The sequence below is a fragment of the Sus scrofa genome, chromosome X, assembly GCF_000003025.6.
Source record: "Sus scrofa isolate TJ Tabasco breed Duroc chromosome X, Sscrofa11.1, whole genome shotgun sequence".
NCBI lineage: Eukaryota > Metazoa > Chordata > Mammalia > Artiodactyla > Suidae > Sus > Sus scrofa.
In genome coordinates, this window is record NC_010461.5 from 54,772,708 (window position 1) to 54,798,005 (window position 25,298).

Genomic DNA, 25,298 nt, shown 5'->3' on the forward strand with positions numbered 1-25,298 from the left:
ATGGCAGAGTGAGTCACAGTTCCTGATGTTAGAGCAGGGTGGGAGAATGACCCCATGACCCAGGGCCCCGAGCTTCCTGTCAGAGAAGGTTTCCTAAGGCCATACGCCTTTCCCCTTCTGTGACTGTCACCTCACCTGCCTGGGACCTTCCTAGGTTGAGGGCTTTCCTCCCTGGGCTTTTCTCCTTGGAACTTTTCCAGTGCCACTGAGCTGTCTGGGTTCTGCCCAGAGGCCCCCAGGGAGGGCCGGTGTATCATTCAGCAAGAGGCAGCAAGCAGGTAGTGGGCCCAGTGGCTGAGCCACAGTGGGCTGGACACTCCAAGCTTGGGAACTGTAATGTTCAGGGAATTTCAGCTGGCATCACTGTCCAGTCCCAGCCAACTGGTTAACGGTTCCGAGTTTGAATCAGTGACCCGCCTCCTAGTCCCTCCTCCTCAGCTAGCCTCTCTTCCTCCCTCTCTCCCTCCTTCCTTCCCTTGGAGGCGCCTGGAGTGCAGGCGAGCTGAGCTCTGGCCTCTGCTCTCCGCCTCTTCCCTCTCCGAGCTGAGCCCGCTGATGGAGCACGGGGCCAGGGCTGGCTCTCAAAAAGCCTCTGGTCCCCTGTAGCCTGGTCCCCAGAGAGGGAGAGGCCCATGCCCAGCAAAACTCTGCTGGGCCCTGCCAGCTCCCCACACCCCATCATGCCTCTGCTGGACGTGTTTTGGGCTTGCTTCAGGAAAGTGAAGGTAAGAGGCTGCCCAGACCCAGCCCACTCCCCTGTTTTGGGTGGAATGAGGCAGCTGGGGACCGCTGCGTGCCATCTGGAAGGCAGATGGGCTTCTGAGACTACCTTGGAGCTAGAGAGTCTTGGGTTCAAGTCTTGCCTTTGTCACTTAACCAGCTCTGTGAATTTCTGCTGCTTTCCCATTGAAATAAGTCAGCCTGTTGGCGCTTCTTTTAAAAACTGCCTTTGTTGCTTCCTTGGCCTTGCCCCAAAGGCAAGATTCTTAACCTCTCTGAGCCTCAGTTTCCTCAGCTTTAACATAAAGACAATAGTAACCCCAACCTTATAAGGTGATGAAGTGGGTGTTACTCTTTACATATTAAATATATGCAAATATGAGATAATGTGTGTAAAGTTCCTTGCATGATACCTGGCATGTAGCATCTATAGGAGTAATGGTAACTATTACTGTGATTATCATTACTAATTTCCATTAACATATATCAAGTACCTGCCCTGTGCTAGGCACCATAGGAGTTACACAAAAACCAAGAAGGGACAGACATGGTTTCTGTCCTCAAAGAAGAGGTAAGAAAATTGACAAATCTTTATCAAGCCCCTACCATATGTCAGACACTATGCTAGATAGTCAGTCAATAAATGTTTGTTGAGTGCTTATTGTATTGTGGAAACAGGGGGTACATGAGCACAGCAAGACTCATGAGGATATAGAGGGCATCATTTCCATTCTCAAGACCCAGGGAACTGATATTTATTTAGTATCTGGTATATATCAGATATAGGTACTTTCAGTTCATTAACTGGTAGCAATCTTCACCACAAGCCTTTTTTTTTTTTAAGAGTCTCTTTTAAAGAACAAAACTTTTATTTAATTTTTAATTTTTATTTTTCGAAGTATAGTTGATTTACTATATTGTGTTAGTTTCTGGTGTATGGCAAAGTGATTCAGTTATAGTTATATATATATATTCTTTTTCATGTTCTTTTCCATTATAGCTTATTATAAGATATTCACCACAAGCCATTTTTATCCTACTTTTATAGATGGGGAATGGACACTGTGAATAATCAAGAAACATTTGCAAGGTCACTCAGATGTGATTGGCATAGTTGTGATCTGAACTCTTAAGTCCGTACTCTTCTTGACACTCTGTGGCTTCCCACAGCTGAACCCAGTTGGGAGACTTTTAAACAACTAGACTATATAGAAGATAGGATGAAAGTTAGGTGAGGACCCTTGGAGGGACTTGAAATGTTTTCACTGGAGGTCACATTTGGGCTGAGCCTGAAACTTGAAGAGAAGAGTTTGTCAGTCCAAAAGGTGGGGGGAGGAATTCCAGGCATGCCTGGCAGAGAGAACTTCTCCAGCAAGAGTCTGGAGGCAGTCAACTGGTGGTGGATTGGGGGAAGGGCTGGCATCCTCATGCTCCTCAAGTGCAGGATTAGAGGGGAGAGGAACTAGAGAGGGGGAACTGGGGTCTGGAACCAGAGCTTAGAATTGATCCCTGGGAACAAGATCCTTACCTAGTGAGGATCCCAAATGAGATTTTTCACTCATCTGTGGTGAAATGCGAGAAAGGTGGGGATAATGCAGTGCAGTTTTCAGAGAGCTAAATGAATTCAGCTCAAAGGACTCTTCTTTACTTGGAGATTGTGATGTCCATCTTTTGGGGGTGGGGTTCAAACAATCTTTCTTTTATGAAATAAGAGTGTGAGATTTAAAAAAAATGTCTGTCTTCAGCAAAATTAAAAATTTGCAATGCTCTGTTACCCTACTTATTTTTTTTTAAATGTCTTCCTCATCCATGAAATTCCAAAGTTTGGGGGAAGTTGCTTTAGGGGATGACAGGGATTTTAGTAAAGTAGGGATATAATTAAATGTTCAGTTTTAAGAAAACCACTCCAAGCGGTCTCAGGCAGAAATGGTGTGGAAGGGCCCAGTGGCCATGCAGAGGCCAGGAAGGTGGCTAAAATGGCAGTGAGGATAGGTATGGAGGAGATGATGAGAGATGGATCTAATGATAAGGACAAGGCAAAGTGGAAGTGAAAATTCCCATGAGGTTGGGCACCAGACTGGCACCATCGTCCACTACCTGGTGAACCATTCTGGGTGCCTGGCATGGATGTAAATCCCCTTGCGCTCATTATCCCAATATGTCTCCCAGCAACCCATGTCAGCCTCTTAGAAATTGTTCTCTTGGGTAGGAGGAACCCAAGAGAAAGTCAGGTTGGGAGTTCTCTGGTGGTCTAGTAGTTAGGATTTGACTCATGGCTCAGGTTCAATCCCTAGTCTGGGAACAGAGATGCCACATCAAGTTGCATGCTGGGGCCAAAAAAAAAAAAAGTCAGGGATCTCTATCCCAGATTCCAAACACTGTGTGTGCATGTGCTTTTGCATGTGTTTGTCTCTGTGTATATGTGTATGTGTGTATATCTGTGCTTGAATGATGTGTCAATGTACATGTGTGTATAGCTAAGAGTGTGCAGAAATGCATGTGTAAGCTCCGTATTTGTGGACAACACACATCCACAACAATGTAGACTCACACACATATGCCTACATGCACATACAAAGGTAGGCACACATGCACACACATGCACACATGTCTGTATAGACCCTCCTGTGAACAAGTTTGCAGGTACACATAGAGTTATGGAGACATATGGAAGCACACCCATAGTGCAAATGCACATGTGTACACACTTTCACACACAGGGCTGTGTCAGACATGAATCAGCACACAGTTCGATCTTGAGGGTAAGAGACAGCCTGCGAGTCCAACACATACTTTGAGTTTCCCAACTCCCATTTCAATGCTGCTGCTCTGAGGCCCCAGTGCAATAGGCAGGTCTTCTAGGCTTGTAAACCTAGTCAAGGGCATGGGCTGTTCTGGGACACCCTCCCTCTCTGAGCAATTGCATGGCTGTGTGGGAAGAGAGAGGTGGCACCACATGCAAGACCTGACACTGGGGAGGGGCCTGGCCATGGCCGAGCCTGCAGTGACTGAAATGGGCTCTTTTAGATGTCCCATTCAACCTTCTTGTGGTTCTGATGGGGAAACCAAACCCCCAGCATCCCCCACACACAGTTTGTACCTCTCCATCAGCTGAGGAGGTATGAAGAGGTATAGAAACTCAGAATTCCAGGGCCCCCCCACCCACCACCACATTCTAGCTGTGTGACTTTGAGCAATCCTCTCTGAACCTCAGTTTCCTCATCTGCAAAATGACACTAATCAGGGTGTGCCTCATAGAAGTACTATGAGAATTAGGCGAGTTGTGTCTTTAAAGTGCCTGGCATGGTCTGGGTGGTCAACACACAGGACTCGTTGGAAGATTTCTGAACTGTACACCAGGGGCATCCAGCAAAGAATAATGCTTGTTCCATATTTGAAAACTCTTGGGTTAAGGCCTCAGGTCTCGTCTGCTCCTTTGCCACACTCCTCTTCAGCCCTCTCCTCTGGCACTCTTGGACTCTAAGACCAGAAGCAACCTGTGTCAGAGCTAAGGGTGACACCTCAAAAGCCAGTGATACTGGGAAGGTGGTAAGAGGTCAGACTGGGGTTAGGGCAGCCAAGGGGCAAGGTGTTGGCTGTGAGATGAACCCAGTGTAGATATGTGTCTGACATGTCTTCCCTGGAGGCTAAAGGGGGTCAAGAATGTACCCCTGGCCTCTCAGCACAGCACTATGCATGCATATGACTCCCCCATCCTCACACTCAAATGTGTACACACGGGACCTTTTATTTGATGTGTCCTTTTGTCCCATTCCAGCACCTAGCATAGTATGATGCACATAAAGAGTGCCCAGAATGTGGATCCCCTCTCTTTGTATCAGATAGGCATATCAGGTCCTGGAGAGCACTGGCCTGGCAGGTGGAAAATCCAGCTGGAGTTCTATCTCAGCCATGACCTCTAGGTGACTTTGAGAGGGTCAATACTCCCTGGTGACCCTCAATGCTTTCTCCTTATAACAGACGCAGAGAGTCACACAAGATCAGAGATGGAAAGGTCCATAGAGGTCCTCTGTCCCCCCTTCTGTTCTTCTCTCTTGAAGTTATTGATGAGGAAACTAAGGTTCAAAGAGGGGAAGAGATGTGCCCAAGGTCACCAGGAGGTCAGGACACAGTGTGATCCATACACAGTCTGTAGTGGATGGTAGTATCTCTAATTGTTCTGTGGCAGAATCTGTACACAACTTGGCTCTGGTGAAAAGTAACAGCAATACCGGCGGTACATGCCACACACATGCACACAAACACATGTGGTAATAACCCTGTCTCACCTACCTGCTTCTATGGGAGGCAAAGCAAATTTCAGATAGAAAAATCTCCTGTAAACTGGGAAGCCTTGTCAAGGTTAGCACCCACTGAGGGTCCACAAGGGATGCCACACTTTTCTCCCAGTCACTGTACTCAGTAGTCAGGCATATGAGTGCATATGTGCACAAGGAATGCCATGAGTTCACCCAAGGACACATTCTTAAGCACCCCCTGCTGTGTGTGCTCCCACCATATGCACGGGACTCTCATGTGTCTTCCTGGGCTCCTGTTCATGTGGGTGTGTGCTTTCACACCCCCTCTGCAGGCCAATGGTCATGTGCATATGTGTGCTCATGTGAACACATGTCCTCATATGTGCTTGTTCACACTCCCTGCCTGCTCTGCCTCCAGGCCAGGTCACAGCTTCCCAGTCTTCATTCTGGGAATCAGCCTGGCAGGGTATGGGGTTGAAAGTATGACAATGACTGGGTGATTCAACAGTTCTATTCCCAGCCCCCAGGATGTCTCTCCTTTTCCAGGCCTTTGCCCTAGACCAATTGGCCACATGCAGTGTGTATTTGTCATGGGAGGGGAAAAAGAGAGTAGAATAAATTCAGGAGAGCACATGAATATATAGAAACTCTCAAATAATTCTGGATGCTATTCCAACTGTCCTCTTTCTCTCACACCTCACCAAGAGGATGGCCAGACACTGTTGAACACCTCCAAAGATGTGAAACTTACCACCTCCTCAGATAGCCTGCTTCATTTCAGGACACTACTCCAAGTTCTTTAATCAGCCGGAATGTGTGTGTGTGTGTGGTGTGTGTGTGTGTGTGTGTGGTGTATGTGTAAGTGGTCGTGTAGTCATGTGCATCTGAGACTTGTATATACATCCACTAAATTACCGGGTCCAAAAAAGGGAAGACTTATGACAAAGATTCTCGGGTCATGGCCAAACCACTTAGTGAGGGCAGGGCAAGGTCCTATACCTCATAGAAGGAGGCTTCATCACCAGGCCCCTCTCTGCAGTTCAACAGCCCAGTTAAATGATGTGTCAGCTGAGTGGTGGGTACTGACTCCCAACATGGGTAAAAAATCCACACTGTGGGTTGTTCTTGTGTGGCTAGTTGTAAATTGCCTATATGCTGACATATGCCCCATATCTGTGAGGAACAGGTCCATGAGATGAAAGAATAGGTTGTGGTAAGGTTATTGGCACAGCTGGACCTAAAGGAAGTTGTGAGTTGATGACATAATGCAAGCCTGGCACATGGTAGATGTGTAGTTGGATCAGAATCTGAAAGGATGATCTCTGTGGGAAAAGGGAAGGGAGATTTCTTCAAGGAAGAGTAAAATTGGAGACAGGAAAGGAAAGCGAGGCAGCACAGAGCTAGGGGGCTTACCCTGGATGTAAGGATTGCATGTGAACGGCGATGGGAACAGGGGCCAAAATGAGAGCCTTGTAATTCTGTGTGTAGGAGTTTGAACTTTGTGCTCTTAATGCAATGAAAAGACCTCGAGGAAAGGATCTCTAGAATAAGAAGACATGGAGTCAAGCATTTCACTATCTAGGTCATAACTTGTTAGCTGTGTGACCATGGGGCTGTTACTTCACCCTTCTGAGCTTTAGTTTCCTACTCTGCAAAATGAAACTAATGACTACCTCATGAAGTTGTTATGGGGCTTAAATGAGTTAATATATATAATTAATATATATAAAGCACTTAGAAAAGGACCGGGCATGTGGTTAGTGAACACTAACCATTTTTATTATTTGTATGCTGTAAAAAATGATAATTCCTATCTCATAGGGCTGTAGCGAGGATCACATGAAATAATGATGGCAAGAGCTGTCAAGATGTTTATTTACTGCTATCTTGAATGAAATGGGATGGTTTCCCTAGACTGTGATAAGCCTTGACAAACTCATTCCTTCACTTATTCAACCAAGCAATAGTTATTCAGGACCTACCATGTGCCAGGCACTGGGTTAGGTCCCAAGGAGATAAATAATGGTGAACAAAATAGCTCTAGGTCCATACTATCATGGAGCTTACTGTCTAGTGGATATAAAATAAGAGCTTTTCACATTTCAACCCCCACATGCCCTGTTTGTGGGTATGATTGATTCAGTCCAGAAAATGTCTGGGTATAAAACTGCTTAGTCATTTAACAATTTTGATGTATCTTGCACCAGTGCATGGTAATCTCACCTAGTTCTCAAGGCCAAGGGATGGCTAAACTGGAATGCCAAGGTACTTCCTACAACAGCACAGCCAGAACAATCTTGAAAGTGGGCCCAGCCTGGGCATGAGGTTGGGGACCTCCAGATTTTACCCCTTTGGAACTCCTAACCCTTGCCCCTCTCCCTCAGTTGAGCCATCTCAGCACAATTGGTGAGGTTTGCTACCAGCCATCTGAGATTGGACAATATTTGTTCTGGGGAGTGAGATGGGGAGTAGGAAGCAAGGCTTTGACTCTGATGTGTGCTGGACACAAATTCTTTTTTTTTTTTTTTTTTTTTTGCCTTTTCTAGGGCCACTCCTGTGGCATATGGAGGTTCCCAGGCTAGGGGTCCAATTGGAGCTGTAGCCACTGGCCTACACCAGAGCCATAGCAATGCGGGATCCAAGCCGCGTCTGCAACCTACACCACAGCTCACAGCAACACCAGGTCCTTAACCCACTGAGCGAGGCCAGGGATCAAACCCACAACCTCATGGTTCCTAGTCAGATTCGTTAACCACTGAGCCATGACGGGAACTCCCACAAATTCTTTCTATGCCTTCAGCTTCTTTGTTACCAAACGGAATATGAGTTGGGGTACTGGGGGTGGAGGACATACCTGGCAAAATGGCTGGTAGGGGCAGAAGGAAGTGGGAAAGCCTACAGACAGGCAATGCCAGGTTTCCTACCTCCCCCACCAAAGCACTACAGAAAGTTGGAACTAATATTTAGCTAACATTTATAGAGCACATATAGTATGTGGTAGACACTGTTCCAAGCCCTTCATGTATATTATTTCATTTCACCATCACAATCACTCCACAAAGCCAGTGGTGTTATTCTCCTCATCCTAATTTTACCGAAACACAGAATTGGTTAGGATACTTATCCAAGGTCACACAGATATTATGTGATAAACTTGAGATTTTAAACCCATACAGTGGAGGTCCAAAGTTCATGTTCTATCGACAACATAATCTGTATCTCAGTTTTTCCACCTATCAAATGAGTGGATTAGATTGGTTTATCTCTCTGAAAGGCCTTCCAGCTCTGGTATGCATTATATTTAATATTTTTGACTGAAAAAAAAAGGCAGGACTCTTGCATCTTCCTTTACATAGAAAAGTGTTAAATTCAGTAACTTGAGATATCTGTTTTTCTTTAATCATCTGTAATCTTTTGATGTTCCAACTACTTGGTCTTTGTTGCAAAAACTCCTTTAAATCCTGGCTCCTCCACTTCTTCAGAGCAGTCTCTCACAGAGCTTTCTGAGAGGCTGTCTTTTGGGCTTGAATTCCTCCAAAAGACCACCGAATAAAACATAATTCTCAACTTTTAGGTTGTGCTTTTTTTTTTTTTTTTTTTTTTTAGTTGACAATATTTGCATCTCTGAACTTCCAGGCCAAGTGGAAAAAAAAAACCTTGCTCCCCAGATGTCAGTGATTTCCACTCAAGGTCCCTGGGGGAGGGGAGCTGAACCCAAGATGAGAGAAATGAGCCTGTCCTGGAGATCGGTCCTCCCAGCAGCTTGTAGGACTGGAGAACAGCTGGAGGCCTGGGAAGTTCTGCGATCCAGGCCTAGCCTGCATTTACAAGTCCCAAGTAACAATAACAGGGAGCAGTAGCTCAGGCAGCCTGTGCTGGGATTATGGGGTCAGAGGTTTCACAGTGGGGTTGGGTGGTGGAGCTTCTTGACCCAACCCTCTGGTCCACCCCTGAGCTGCCTCTGCCACCAGAGACTTGGAGTCCAGCTAGACCTGCAGCTGCAAGGCTGGGGCTGCCAAATGGCAGAGGAGAAGAAGTCTTGCTTTTGGGGAATGGAGCTTGAGGCCCTGGAAATGGGTGTGGGTTGACTTTCCCTGCCCTTTTCAGCTACCCTGGCCTGGATCACCCTAGGAGCTTGAGAGAGAATGCAGCACAATGATACAATGTAGTAGCTGCTGGAAATGGAATGCTGATCTGCAAGCCCAGCTTCTGCCTCTCCTGCCCCTCTCTGAGCCTGATTCTTTATCTCCAACACAAGGACAACAGCCCCCACTTCATAATTGATTGCAACCATGACATATGTGAAAGGGTCTGTCACATGGTAGGTACTCAGAAAATCTGAGTTGAATCTGAAGACAGTTTATTGGTTGCTCTAGGTGACCTGAGGCCCATGGCTTTAGGCCTTCAGTTTCCTCATCCATAAAATAGGGAGAAATCTCATCTGTCTGAGGACAGCCTAGAATTGTGGACATCCTGCCGAGATAAAAAGACAGTAGGAAACACTGATGTTAATACCTTGAGGCTCAGGAAGTGAATAGTTGTTTAGGCCATTCTTTCAACTCCTCCTATCCCCACCCCTACTCCCACTCCAGGTCAAACTAGTTTGGAGTCTGGAAGAGGCCCCATTCCACTCTGGAACTGCTGTGTCTTTCTCTTCTAGTTCATTCCTGCACTCATCCTGTCTAAGGCCTCTCTCCCAGAGGGACTCCCAAGCTCTGGGCAGGAAGGAGGGTCCCTGATGGCTGGTGGGAAAGTCAAATCTTTGGGACATAACATTCCTGAAATTATCTAGGGAATCCCTGGGGTTTGCAGCTGCTTTCTCTCTCTTCCCTCTGGCCGGCTCTCTGCCTGCCGTGGAGGCGCAGGGGGCAGTAGGGCGCTAGGCTGGAGAAGGCTGTAAGGGGTGCTGGGGGTGGGGGGGGTGGGAGGCGGTGGGCAAAGGGGAGGAACCAGCCCTGGTGGAGTGGCCCTATAGGCCAGGTGAGGAGTGGGGAGTGGGGAAGGAGCAAAGGAGGCCAAGCCAGGACTGGCAGGAAGAAATTAAGGCAAAAAGAGCCCAAAGCAGCAGGAGTTCTGTCACTGGGTGAGTTATAAAATGATATGCAGATTGGCATTCTTGAGGTTACAGGTCGGTTGCCCTTTGGGGGGTGGGTGAGTGGGGTAGTTCTGGTGAGTGGAAAAGGGGAGTCAGGAATTCAGACAGGCTCAGATTCCCAGCCAGTCTGGGACACCCTGTGCTCTCAGAGAAGGGACAAAATCCTCAGGGGATTCCTCAGAATGCTGTCCCAGACTCTTGAGTTCTACAAAGGCCTTCTTCTTTTTTTTTTTTTTTTTTTTTTTCTTTTTAGGGCCACACCCGCGGCATATGGAGCCCAGACTAGGGGTTGAATCAGAGCTACAGCTGCTGCCTACAATACAGCCACAGCAACGTGGGATCCGAGCCGTGTCTGTGACCTACACCACAGCTCACAGCAATGCTGGATCCTTAACCCACCGAGCGAGGCCAGGGATCGAACCCGCAACTTCATGGTTCCTAGTCGAATTTGTTTCCGCTGTGCCACGATGGGAACTCCTACAAAGGCCCTCTTGAAGTCACTTCTTCCATTGTCTTTTCCCAGCTGGGGTTGTACCTCACCCTCTTCCTTGTGATGAAAGGATGAGAATTGTCAGGGACCCACCTATCATTACAGGCAAAAAGTCTGAGCCCCAGCAAAGAACTGAACAAAGGCAGATGGTCAGGCCCAGAATGCCTGTTGTTGGTCAGTCCTACTTAAAAAAATTGTTTTATTAAAATAATCAACTGATTTACAATGTTGTGCCAATTTCTGCTGTACAGAAAGTGACCCAGTCTATATACACATACATTCTTTTTTTTATATTATCTTCCATCATGTTATATCCCAAGAGAGTGGTTATAGTTCCCTGTGCTATACAGTAGGACCCTGTTGTTTATCCATTCTAGATAAAATAGTTTGCATCAACTATCCCCAAACCCCCAGTCCATCCCACTCCCCCTTCCCCCCGCCTTGGTAACCACAGTCTGTTCTCTATGTCTGTGAGTCTGTTTCTGTTTTGTAGATAGATCAGTCCCACTTTAAACCATGTCTCCTCTGCCCTTTCCAGAGAAGAGATTGGCATCCCTCATAGCACCTCACTCCCAGCAGGTATCACACCCTGAATATGATTACATGTTCCCAGGTCACTGGGATGGGGTTAAAAATTGACATCATGACACCAATGTTCAAACTGAGGACCTGATGCCAGGCTCAATCCAGCCCCAACCCACATATGCCCTCTGTGTACCCAACTACTTCCTTGCTGGTCTGTGAGCTCTTTTAAGCCTTAGTTTGTGATTTATCCATCCCTGTGTCTAGCACAACGCAGCCCCTATTCTAGGCTTAGCCTAGAGGAAGTTGACTGACTACACAGAACACACATATACTCTCATGTACACACAAGTAGCCAAAGCCACTGCACCCTCTCCCAATGGAGAGACCTCAGGAAACAGGAATCAGCTACTAAAGGATCAGGGGAGCCTACTTCCCACATTGGCCATAGTCTGTGTTGGCAACCCAAGGGATGGGCCTGAGGGTGGTGAGAGCCCACTCAGGAGGAAGGGAGGGTCAGGCTGTGAATAGGGCTCTGTGTGGTCCAGCTGAGAGGGCTGGGGGAGGCTGGAATGTCAAGAACGTGCTCTCATGACCAGCTCCAGGCTGGGGCCTGTGGCACAGGGCTGGCCAGGGGCTATGGGGGAGCAAGGAAGCCAGGCAAGGAAAAGATGAAAAGTCCCCCTGGCTTGGCCTCAGATAGCAGGGCATGGGCTGGACATAGAATCTGTAGGCACAGCAGAGAGGATGCTGGGATGGCTAGCTCCAGACCAGCCACTGATGCTAAAGACTCTTCAGGTCTGGACAAAGCCTGTCAGTCACCTTTGAAGCTGGTTTCCAGGCCACCCTTTTCAGACTTCCCAACCTCTAACCCACAACTAACTTCCCATTTCCCTTGGGGCTCCAGCTCTCTATTTTCACTTGTTCAACAAGATGCCCTTTTTTACCTCAGAAACTTCAGATCTGTCTCTTTCTGTCTAGCCACTCTGTCTCCCACTAGAAGGCAAGCATCTCAAGGGCAGGGACCGTGTCTACTTCGGTGCAAGTTTGCATCTGCAGGTCCACTGCAGCGCCTACTGCATGGTTCTGAGCAGAAGTTTCCACAGATGCCCCGAATCCAATAGGTCCAGAATGAGATTCATTACAAAAGGAGGACTCACTCCCCCTTATTCCCAACCAGGTCTTTTCCTCTGTTCCTGACTTCAGTTAATAGCACTGTCATCAACCTAATTACCCAGGCCAGAAACTTTGGACTTACCCTTGCGTCCTCTACTCACCTCCTATAGCCTATTATTTACTGCAGTTTTACTATGTAGATAGTTGGTATATTTGTCTCGTGATTTTTATCCCAAAGGCCATGCTCAATCTGCAGTAGCCTCATTGTCTCAAGTTCTGCCTAACCTCTCCCATCCCCATTCCCCACCTACTTTTCACCTAACAGAAAGAGTGACAATCTGAAACATAAACCCGCCTCTCTTTCTCCCCTGATTAGGCCCCTTCAAGTGCTATCTCCCTATTGGGCTCTGGATAAAGTTCAAGTTCTAGCACATTGACATACAAGATTCTTCATGATGTGGCCCTGACCTGCTGCTGTACACACATTTCCCACTCTCTGTCTGGCCCTCTGCTCTCCAGCCAGACTATACACAGTTCCTCAAACTGCACACTTTCATACCTCCTTGAATTTTTCTCCGTTCTTCCTTCTGCCTGCCATTTTCTTTTCCAGTGCTTGTGGAATTGTGGAATTGTGGAAATGTGGAATTGTGATGATTTGTACATGTGGCCTACCTCCTGCCCCTACTCCCCTACTTGGCTGTGAATTCCTCAAGGGCGGGAAACATGTCTGATTTATCTGAATTTCTGGGTACCTAGCACAGGGCCTGGCTCTCAGAGGCTCATCATGAGTAAATTAATGAGTGAATGAATGCATGACCCACTGGATGGAAGGACTGTCACTGCCAATCCTGGTTCCCTTCCAGGGTATCTATTTCTGCAGCTGCTGGATTCTTGGCTCCTTTGTCCAGAATACTTAACGTGAGAGAAGTATGTTCTATGACCGGGAAACAAAGAAGAACCTTCACTCTGTAGTGAAACTACCCAAAGTAAAAGTTCATACCTCATTTTCCCCTGTAAGGTTCTCAGCTACTAAAATAGCACCAGGATCAAGGTCCAAAGCTGAGTGGATTTTGTGGTCTTAGTCTAGGCCAGGTTATCCTGGACTCCAAAGAGAAGAGAATAAGATGCAATAAAACTGGGAACCCCATAAGCCCAAAGTGTAAACTTGATTCTGCCATTTACTGGGTGTTTGGCCTTGAGAAAGTCATTTCCCTTCTTTGGGCCTCATTTTCCTCATGTGTCATGTGAACTTAAAAAACCTACCATGTTTGTGAGAGTCAAACAATATTCCTTCTATGTAACCTGTAAATCCTTGTGTAAATTTAAAGCCTAATCAGCTCCTGAATTATCTTTTTTTTTTTTTTTTTTTTTTTTGGTCTTTTCTAGGGCCGCACCCATGGCATATGGAGGTTACCAGGCTAGGGGTCAAATCGGAGCTGTAGCCTCTGGCCTACACCACAGCCACAGCAACGTGGGATCCGAGCCGTGTCTGCGACCTACACCACAGCTCACAGCAATGCTGGATCCTTAACCCACTGAGCGAGGCCAGGGGTTGAACCTGCAACCTCATGGTTCCTAGTCAGGTTCATTAACCACTGCGCCACGACAGGAACTCCTGAAATATCTTTAATTGTCTTACATCTATTAAGATAATTAAAGCGGGTGGGGTGTAGGGTGGGTGAGGTGGGAATTTAATGTGACTAGATCAGGATTGAGGAGTAAGAGTCTGTTCTACCCATCAGTTCACCTCCTAATTTCCCAGAACTGTCACATTTGGGACCTCACGGGGGCCTGCTTCCACCTTCCCTCTGACCCCTCAGCCTTTCTTTCTATTCCCCTTTTGTCTACTACTAAGGATTATGATGATTTGCTTAATCATGGCTCCACTTTGAAGCTTTATAGGAGAATTTCATATCCATCCCTCTTGATTTTTCCCCCTCTCTTCACACCTGTCTCATTCTAGAACTTTCCATCTCCCTCACACTAACATCCCTTGGGGACTCTGCCAATGAACCCTCAGGGGGGACACTTCCTTCCTTCCCTCCTCTCTCATGTCCAATTGTGGGTTGGCCATTCACTAGGTTGTCTTGTGGCCTACAAGAGTGGATCTGATGTTTGGTCATTTCAGGGTGATCTAGGGCTGTGATTAATCTCCTAGGATGAGAAATCATTGTAGTCAAGTGTCTTCCCCTATGGTAGTCATTGTGCAGGAATAAGAGAGACAACAAGTACTATGGCAACTCCTTTCCTGATAACATTTTAGTTGGTTTAGACCAGTTTCATGAAGGCAGGAGAATAAGCAAGGAAATCCCTCTACTTCTAAGAGGAACTCTTCTTTCTTTCCTTAACTATTGAGTGAAAATCTGTACCACTGTCATTTCAGCCCAAGCCACAAACATGCTTACCCATACTACTGCAAAACCTTCTAAGAAATCTCCATGCTTCCTCCCTAGCTCCACAATCCATTCTCCACACAGTAGCCAGGGTGATCTCTTTATGGTGGAAGTCAGATCTAACCATTCTGTTCTCTGCCCTCCAGTGGCTATCTACCGTCATTTGAATCAAAGCCAAAATCCTCATGCTGGCTTTCAAAGCCCTGCATAATTTGGCCCTTGACCCTCTTAACCACTGCCTAAAGTGTTCTGTACCCAGATTGACACATTGCTGATTCCTTCTTGTCATTCAGGACTCTGTTCACAATTCAACACTTCTCAGAAATTCTCTCTGATCACTTTTTCTGAAGCAACACCCCCCCCCACCCCATGCCATTTATACTACCACTCTCTAACTCATACTGTTTTTTAAAGTTTCTCCTTCCTGGTTCTTAGCTATGTCTGAAATTTACTTATTGATTTGTTTACCTATTTATTTTTTTGTCACTGCTCCATGAGGATAGAGACCTTATCAGTTTAAATCTACTAGCATCTAACATATTGTTCTGTAGGGCATTGATGCTCTAAATATTTGTGGAATGAATTAATTAGTAATATTATTTATTATTTTATAAAATAATTTTGTGTATGTTAAGTTCTCACAAAGCCTGTGAGGTTGGGATTATTACCATTCTAGTTTTACAGATGCTGAAACTGAGGCTGAAGAGGTTACAGGTGATATCCAATGTTATGTGAGCAATAAGTAGGTGAAAATGGTCCTGAACTTGAGCTTTCCAATTCCAAATACTACTTTTTTCCACCAACATACCTTACTTCTAACCTGGTCGATGCTATTTGCTTGGTTGTTCCAAGCAAATGGTGGCTGATTCTTTGATAATTCTTATTGTCAAGCCTTGGAACAGTGCTGTGACCTGCACAGACTGCCTCTGCTCTCCTGACCTAGCAGTACTCTTGTTCCATGAGAATGAGGTAAACTAGAGGAAGCCCATGGAGTGGGAGAAAGTAGTATGGAGTAGACAGTCAGGAGTCTAAGCTTCTAGGCTCCACTTTGCTCCCACTTGTACTTCATTTTTCTTTTCTGTGGGCCCCCATGCATCTTTCTGTAAAATGGGTAGATTGAACTTGCAGACTTCAAAGATTCCTTCTGGTTCTGCAATGTCTTGATGTCTTCTCTGTTTCTTTTGTAGTGCTTCCCATTGCTGCAGGGGAGGAAGAATGCCGGTAAGTGCCTGAGGTGGGGCTTCTCAGTGATCCTCACCCACTAGCTGATCAGGTCCCTGGGCTTGGAGCCAATGTCCTAGATGCTGAAGCTGGAGATGTCCTCTGTCTCCCTCCAGTGGACATTTCCTGGGCTCTTCTGTCTAGCCTTTTAGAAGTAAGTGGGCATACAGAACTTCTCTATTTCTCAGATGGAGGGTTTTCTCCAGTCAGGGAGCCTGGTGAGGGGCTCCCTGCAGAGCTGTCAGTGATTGGCAGCCATCCATATGCTTCCCTTGCTCTCAGATGCCTTCTTTCCACTGGGAGGTATATTAGGGGTGGAAGATATGTTGGAAAAGGGAATAGGTAAGAGGAGGGTGAAGGAAAGTGACCTAGCATTTGGAGTTCAGTGTCTGGATATTCCAACACTTGCTCTATGTGGAAGGCTTCCAAGAGAGTTAGTTAGGACTGAGGGATATATATAGCCTTGAGGGGCGGGGGGGAAATCCCTCTTTTTCTTTCTTTCTTTTTTTTTTTTTTTTTTTGAGGGCCTCACCTGTGGCATATGGAGGTTCCCAGGCTAGGGGTCCAATCAGAGCTACAGCTGCTGGCCTACACCACAGTCACAGCAATGTGGGATCTGAGCCACGTCTGTGACCTACACCACAGCTCATGGCAATGTCAGATCCTTAACCCACTGAACGAGGCCAGGGATCAAACCTGCAACCTCATGGTTCCTAGTCAAATTTGTTTCCACTGCGCTATGACAGGAACTCCCCTCCCTTTTCTAACAAGTTTCTTTGAAGCTGACTGCTCAACTGCCTTCTGCCTCTGGTGTCCTACTTGGGTGTGGATAAGAGGGTGGCATTCTGGAGCAGCTCCCTTCTGTTGAAGAGGAGCACTCAGTTGTCTCAAGGGGGATGACTGCTTTGGGGAGGAAGAGAAAGAAAGCTGTTGGCCAGGAATGAATTTGTTACGAGAGCTTGGGCTCCTGGCATCAACTTGGCTTTGCTGAGGTCATCTAAGTCATCCTTCTAGCTCCACCTTGACCTCAGCCATTCTCATTGGCTTCAGTTTTTCATCAGAATGGGCTCATGACCTGATGAGCATGGTGGCAATTAGGGCTGGGGGTCATAGAAACGGAAAGGCACCAATTAAGAAGTGGCCTGCATGAGGCATCTTGGGAAGATGTTAGGAGAGGAAACTTGAGCCCTTGCTCCTGAGGTCCTCCCCAAGTCATGGGGACACAGTCTTACCAGGAGGCAGAGAGGGGATCGGGTGACCTCCCAAGGACTTTTCCATCTTTGAACCCGAATTCTTGGGTGGTGGCTGCTCAAAAAGAAGAAGAGCCAGCAGGGTGAGGTGTTTATTTGCGTTGCCATGACAGCAGATGAGAGGGGACCTATTTTGGAGCAGGAACACTGCTTTGATCAGCACACAGCATACATCTGTTTCTCTGTGCCGCCCTGCCTCCCCTAGCCTCCCCCATCACCATTCCAGGGCTTCTTGCTGAGAACAGTTCCTGCTTTGCAACCAAGACTTCTGGGGGCACAAGCTCTGTGGACTGCCCATACTGGGGGAAGGACAAACTTCTCCATTTCAGAGACACCAGCTGCAAAGGCTAAAAAGAAATGCTTAGGCCCTGAAATAGTGACCACTGCCCCTCCCCCCACCCTAGAAGAAAGCACTTGCAGCAGCTGCCAAGTTGCCTCATTAGAATGTCTGTGCCAGGGCGAGTCGCCAGCCTGAATCCTGGACGGGTGGGGACCAGGTGGCTGAGTGGTCTATGGTTTCTAGAGGAAAGAGGAGTGTCTTTTAGAGGGTAGGGCCAGGCAGAAGAGGCTGCCATCTACAGAGCTACTTCTTTAGGTAAAAGTTTGAAAATGTCTATTTAAGGGCAAGCGTGAACACACTGTACTGAGCAAATGTGATTCTTTTTGAGAGTTAGCTTGGGGAGGAGAGAGAACTCTTGATTTGTTTAATTACTGATTCATTTTTGGACTAGGTAATGCCTTCTCATGTTTCAAAATTCAAGTATGAAAATAAAAAAAACTTCCCACTCCTTCCTCTCAACCGTCCAGCAATCCTAATCTCAACCAGTGTTATCAACTTCTTTGGGCCCTTGATGAGTTTAGAAGATCTAAAGAAAGTGAGCTGTATTAGCCAGGACTTCAGTGTAGCTGAAGCTGCCTGATTTGGGGTTGGGGGAGGATTGAGGGAGTATGCAGAAAAGACAATGGAGCGGGAATCACAGGGCAGGAATTGTGGAGCAGTGGTGGAATAAACATTAGTTTGGGAGTCAAGAGGCCTGGGATTCAGTCTAGACTGAACAATTCATGGTTGAGTGATCTGAAAAACTTTCTCTCGTGGACTCTCAGTGTTCTATCTGTACATTGAGCCTATTGTGTTCTCATAACCATTCTTACAAGTTCCACCAGAGTAGAAGAGATGTGACCTAAGGGAGCACATACCAAGGACATTTTAGAGAAGAAAAAGTTGAGATGGTGACTCAAAGCTGACAGTCGAGTATGATTTGCATATGTAATCATCTTCCTATTAAGATCAGCTAATCAAAAGTTTCTCAGACATGCTACTGTGAGCATTTGTCCTAGTGGTCTCATTGACAGACCAAACCTTAAGCACTAACTGCACAGAACATCAGGAATGTCCAACTGGCTTAAGCATTCATAGTGCTGCCCAGGCCCAGGAGGATGGCCTGAAATAGCTTTGACTGTCTTAAATCCACTAGCAAACTGTTTCCCAAATTTCATGCATTCGTGATCCGACTCCACAATTTTTTGCCATCAATTCAACCTGTGCCATTGTGTACTTATTATGTTTCTTTAACTCAACCCAATTTTAAATAATAACCTCACTTTAAGCTGTAAATATATATGAAGTGAGAGTTTAAGGTATTAGTTACAGCTTTCCTAATAACATATTAAATTCAATATATGTCTACCAAAATTCAACACATCAGTGTATCACTCCAAACCACTCCATGCCAATATACCAAGAATTGGAAAACACAGAGGTAACACAAACCGGCAGATCAGGAAGGGTTTTAGACCTTTGGGGCTTACTCCAAGACTCACTAGGTGCTCCCAGGCTCCCTGCATCCCTCCATACTCCTTCCAAGGCCTTATGTTGTGTTACTTAAACATGAATTGCTCTTGAGAGGGAAATCTAAAAGGAGCCTCCCCCAGGCGAGAATAACATATATACACTACCGTATAAAATAAATGATTAATGTGAGTTTACTGTGTAGCACAGGAAAATCTACTAAATAGTTTGTAATAACCTATATGGGAAAAAAGAGTGGATATATTTATATGTATGACTGATTCACTTTGCTGTACCCCTGAAACTAACACAATATTATGTCAGCTATACTCCAATAAAATTAAATTTAAAAAATAAATAAAAGGAATCCCTCGCTCCAAACGAAATCCACAACTCTGAACTGCCTCACAGGTGCTGACATGAGAATGCTTGCCTGGGGCACCAGAAGCTCTAGGTTCCAGTTTTGGTTCTGCCCTTGGCCAGCTGTGTGACCTTGGGCCTATCCCTTCCTTTCTCTGGGCCTAGTGTTTCCACTTATAAACTGAATGGTTTCATTTAAATGACCTCTAAGGTAGCTTGCTGCTCTAAAATTCAATGACTCCTTGACTTGTAGACCCTACATTTCTGTTTAACCCATTAGTTCCTCTGCCCAGCAACCCACAGAGGTAAGGAGGCTGCTGACCTTTCCTCCCACTGCCCTCGCATCAAATCCTCCCTGAGGCCCCTTGCTCCCAGTGCACAAAACTCCTTTTGTTGCCTGGAGTCATCCAGGTTCCTGTTGAAGTGGCCAAGGCAACCTGGGAGGTCATGGTTGGCTTGTAACAAGAGCCTAAGCTCCTTAACCCAACTGGCTCAAGCCTGGCTGCAGTCTTGGCCTCAGGACCAGACTTTGTCCACCAGCTGCCCCAGACATCTCCCTCTAGCTCTGAGAGGGTGGAGACTAGTTTAAAAGGGATAAAATAGAAACAATTAAACAATTAAAGTTGCTATTGGGTATCACTTGTAAGACTCAAGAGGAGAGGAGAGCAATACACTGAATTCATAAAAATCATCAGGACAATAGTAATAATTCAATTAACTTCCTTCTTTTGAAAATGACCAAATCATTCTTGTAACTAATTCTTGACTGATCTGACTGTTTAACACTTGCTATTTTATGAAGAACATTTGCAGGTCATAGCTTATCTAGCATTTGATAGAGATTTGACCCACAAACTTGGACTAGTAGAGTTATCAACTTAGTTAGAGTTATCTGGGATTGATTATCATTTGAGACAGGAAATCTTTCATCCATGATCTGTAATGAATTCAGCCAAGGCAAAAACACTGGATAGCGAGTAGAATACTCTAAGATCTAATCGCAAGTCTGACATTAACTCCTTCTGTGACCTAGAGTAGTTGCCTCCCCATGACTGGGCCTCAGTTAACTTGTATGAAAAATGAGAAGATTGGTGTTCCCATCGTGGCTCAGCAGATATAAATCGGACTAGTATCCATGAGGATGAAGTTTCGATCCCTGGCCTTGCTCAGTGGGTTAAGGAGCTGTGGTGTGGGTCGCAGATGCAGCCCAGATCTGGCGTTGCTATGGCTGTGGCATAGGCCGGTGTCTACAGCTCCAATTTCTACCCCTAACCTTGGAAACTCCATATGCCCAGCGTACGGCCCTTAAAAAAAAAAGTACACACACATACAAAAAGAAAAATGAGAAGATTGAACTAGAAGGTCCCAAGGTCCTCTGTATTCTATTCTGTGTCATCCTCTACTCCCTTGGCCCTGCCATAGTCAGACTGAAATGTGGGGGGGAGGAATAGGGTCAGTGGAAAGGGCAATTTCAAGATGTTCTTTGGGATAGTGGAAGGATTTCCAGACACATGGAGGAGTGTAACAGCTTTCTTTGGGATCAAAAGAGGCTGGGAAGCCCAGGTCTCCGATGCTTGCTTTCAGGAGTGAAAACAGAAAGCTAAGCCCAGGCTTACAGATACAAGCCAGACCAAAGTCCTGAGGCATAGCTTAGTTGGCAATTTTCACACCTTGGGCCAATCCAGAAGATCAGAGCAAAGGCTATGTGGCACAGGATAGCTACCCAGGGGCTGGGGAAGAAATGGGAATTGCAGGTAGAATGACAGGTCTGAAGGGGACCTGGGAAGTGACACTAGACATTTCCACCAGAAGGCCCCATGAATCCTTCAGACTCAACACTAAAGATCATAATTCATGGTCATTCCCTGGAAACTTTCTTCTCTAGGATTCTTTCTTGATTAATATACCATCATCTACTCAGTCACTCAAACTAGAGTCATGGAAATGCCTGGGCTCTTCCCTCTCTCTCATCTTTTGTCATTCAGTCATGAAATGCCTGTGAAACTTCTCTGTAACGTTTCCTAACTCTGCCCTTCTTTTCCACCCACACTGCCATTCATAGCCCTCCATCTTGGCCCTTAACAGCTCTGATATGGATGATTGCTATGACTTTCTAACTGGTCTCCCTGCTGGGACGCTTTCCCTGCCAGTCCACCTCCCCTACTTCTGCCAGAGTTCTCTCTCTCTCTCTCTCTTTTTTTTTTTTTTTTGTCTTTTGTCCTTTTCAGGGCCACACCCATGGCATATGGAGGTTCCCAGGCTAGAGGTCTAATTGGAGCTGTAGCTGGTGGCCTATGCCAGAGCCACAGCAATGCCAGATCAGAGCCGCATCTGCGACCTACACCAAAGCTCACAGCAACACCAGGTCCTTAACCCACTGAGCAAGGCCAGGGATCGAACCCTCAACCTCATGGTTCCTAGTCAGATTCGTTTCTGCTGCACCATGATGGGAACTCCCAGAGTTCTCTCTTTCAAAGAAAAATTTGGTCGTGTTCAAAAACCTTTGATTGTTCCTTACCCTTTTGGTCAAAATCCAGGTGTTTTGTGCCAGCAATCAGGGTTCCTCACAACTTAATAACCTAGCTTTCTTGCTTCATCTCATACCATATCCCCACATTTCTGAACCCCATGGGACAACTCAGTAGTTCCTATGCATACAATGAACTCTCACATTGGACTCTTCACTGGGTGTGTCCTTTGCCAGTCTCTCTACTTGGCCTGTCAAGCTGTCTTCATGTCCTCTGACAAGCCATCTTTTCCTTATCTCTGTTATAACACATCACGTTGTTCTGCATTTGCTTCTTTTCTTTCCTTTATCCCCTATGGACCATGAGCTCTTAGTGTATAAGAACTACATCTGACTGACCTCTGTATTCCCAGAACTAAGCACAGGGCCTCACACAAACAATGAATCTGCCAAGACTGTCTTTTATTTTTGATGGCATAGCAAAAGAACTTCTGGTAATTAGACTAGTGACTTCTCTCTCAGCAGACTTTCTTCCCTATCATTTCATCTCTGAACTAGCTATTACAGATTTACACAGAGCCCCCACTGGCTCCAAATTGTCTTGAGACAGGACTTGGAGGGGCTAACAGTTGCAGCCAATGGTGTAGGTCCATGTAAAATACATTTCCACCAATGTTTGAAACTTGGAAGTTGCCTATATCTCAAGGCAAGAAGGGCACTTAAGGACCATATTAACCAGTGGTTTACAGACTGGGTACTGAGAAATTTGAGACCCTAGAGATTCACTGGGAGATGTGAGGGGAGGACAGAGTTAGGGGGGGTGCTTCATTCAACCAAATCTATTTTACCTTTTGGAGGTTACATGAAGATTTCATTTGGAGACTGAAGTTGGCCACATAAAAGTAGATGTTAGAGACCACTGCTATAGTCCAGTGCTCAATTGCTAACAGGCTCCCTTTACACCATTCCTACTATGTGCCCACTCACCCTCAGGCCAGACTCTCCAGATATGGTCAAGTATCCATTTTCACTCCGTACTCAGGTGAAAGTTTTTCTTTATGTGGTGCCAGAATCTGCCTCACGACTTTGATGTAGTGGTCTTGTTTTTACCCATTGGATTCTCATTGAAGTTGTTATGTCCTTCTTCCTTATGACCAATCTGCTGACATTTAGAATTTCCCAAAGTCTGAGATGGAAGGAACTGTGTAGCTCATATAGTCCATTGCTCCCACTGCAATTCAGAGAAGGTAGGTGATCTGCAAAATAGCAAATAGCCATTAGTTGTAAAACTGAGGCTAGAACCCAAGTCCCCACTCATCTACAATGTCCTCCCAGAATCTGTCTTTCCACAGAGTGAAGAGATCCAACTCCTAAAATAATTTCTCACAGTCCTGATGACTCTTCCCTAAACTTAAACTCCATTGACAGTACCCAAGGGCTAAAGATTGGCAGTTCAACTGGTGAAAGCTCCATTGCCCCCAGGCTTTGGTCAGCCTCAGGTACGGGCAAAGGGGAACAAATTGGCAGTAGAAGAAGAGCTGTTTCCTCATCACAGCCTCAATTTTATTCTCCTTCTCTTTCCACAGGACTAGATTCCATTCAAGTAGGCTTCTTCCCATGGCAGGGCAGCCAAGGGGTAGTTTTCAGAGGTTCCTTCTGACCTGTTTTCTAGAGGGTCCCTGCTGTTGTGATCCTCCACATCCCCAAACCAGAAACAAGAAGAGTTGGTTTGATTTACATTTTGAGAAGAAAAATGAAAACACAGGAAGCCGAGCTCCTGAGAACAAAGGTTTCCAACTCTGTGTCCATGTGCCCTTGGAGCAGGATATTTCAGGGAATACATTCCACAGGAGAAGGGAATGGCCTCCTTATTAAAAACAAAACACATACACATAGCTTCTTTAGAACTTCCTAGAAGATGTTTCCACGAGCATCTTCTTGGAACGGCTCATTTTCCCTAAAATATCTTGGTGCAAAGCATCATTTTTTCTACGAAAACAAGCAAAAATATGTCACAGAATAGCATGTAGAATTCATATGAATTTATAAGATAAAAGTGGAGACTTCCAAGAAATGTCTCACTTGTGGCTGGCTACATGGGCTTCCTTGGCTCCTTAGGGATGTGCAGGGAATGAATTCATTCTATTCAGTCATTTGGGAGTACTTTGGCCCAAAAGTTTAAGAATCACTCAGTGAGCTGGTAGACTCCCTGAGGGTAGAAATTTGCCTCTCCATAGCTTCATGTCTGGTACACAGCCAGCCACGGAAAGAGTGCTTGGGAAGAACTATTTGCTCCATCCTTCCATTCCTCCCATCCACTCATCCATCCTTCCCAAGAAGCAAGTGAAAAAGGTAGCCTTACACTGGTGAGAGACTTGGTTTCTGAAGAATTCAGACAGCTCTGGGTCTAAATTTGGACTCCGTCAGTTATTAGCTGTGTGGTCACCTCTCTGAGCCTCAGTTTTCTTCATTTGAAAATGAGGATCTAGGAGTTCTCACTGTGGCACAGTAGGTTAATTATCCGACTTGTCTCTGTGGAGGCACCGGTTCAAACCCTGGCCTGGGAACTTCCAAATGCCACAGGTGTGGCCAAAAATGGGAAAAGAATTAAGAAAATGAGGATGTAAACACCCAACTCCTGGAGTTGTGGGAACTAAATGTGATAGTGGGAGTAGGATAGCTCTATAAGCACCCAGGCAGTACACAAATAATTATTAAATGCTTATAAAAATGACCACTGTGATCAGTCCAAGCAGTCAAGTGAGAGGAGGGAGAGATGTTTTCTCCAGTCCAGAAGTCTGACTTGAGACTCAGCTGGCAGGAGCTGGGGCCTCAGGAAAGAGCCCCTGAGCCTCTGGGATGGGGAGGGCCCAGAGAGGGCTCTGTAGCCCCACCCCTGCTCCAGGGAGGCAGTGTGTTAGGCCAGAGGGCAACTTTAGGTGGAGTGATGGAAGTATCAGGTGTGCCTCTGTACACCTTGGGTCTGCAAAAACTGGATGTGCTTGCTTTCTCGTATCTGCCCATGAGCCCCTTGGAGGCCTGGCTCATGGCAAGGGTAAGGGTCATTGTCAGCAGGTCTAAAGTACAACCAGGCACGCTGGCTTGGCAACTTACAGCTCTGTGATGTTGGGCAAGTGTTTTTTCCTTCTGGGCCCTGACTTCCCCATCATTAAAGTCAGGGGATGGGAGAGAGCGGATGCCAAGGCCCTTCTGTCTCCTCCACACTATGGTTACAGGGCCCTTGATTGGAAAGCTGTTTGACCTTGTTTTTTCCAGAACTGTGATCTTACAAAATTGTGATCAATCTGTGGTCATCTAATTGCTACTGAATCCTGGACCTGAGTGAAAAGCAGTGTGGGGAGGCCTGGCTGGGCATCCTTCTGTTTGTAAGTCTCCTGGTCCCTAAGGCTCCTTATGCTGGGATCTGGCTGCACTGGCCCATCTCCAGAGCAAGTGGCGATCACAGTCTAGGTGAGGGGAAGGTGGGTGAAGCAGGTGTTTCCCAAGGCACCACACAATATAAAATGAAGATAGGAAAGAAAACAGGAAATCCTGACCACCCCATGCACCTAATTGTTCAGGAAGATTTCCTCCTAGGCAGGACTATCATCTCAGA

At 46.1% G+C, this 25,298-nt stretch overlaps 1 protein-coding gene across 1 annotated transcript in view; it reads left to right on the forward strand.

The window, feature by feature from the left end:
- Positions 482–25,298, forward strand: part of STARD8 (StAR related lipid transfer domain containing 8) — an 83,528-nt gene continuing 58,711 nt past the window's right edge. The window contains exons 1-2 of the mRNA XM_021079617.1: positions 482–725; positions 15,783–15,816. Of these exons, the coding sequence (XP_020935276.1) occupies positions 633–725; positions 15,783–15,816 (127 nt within the window). The 5' untranslated portion in view covers positions 482–632. The remainder of the gene's footprint in view (positions 726–15,782; positions 15,817–25,298) is intronic.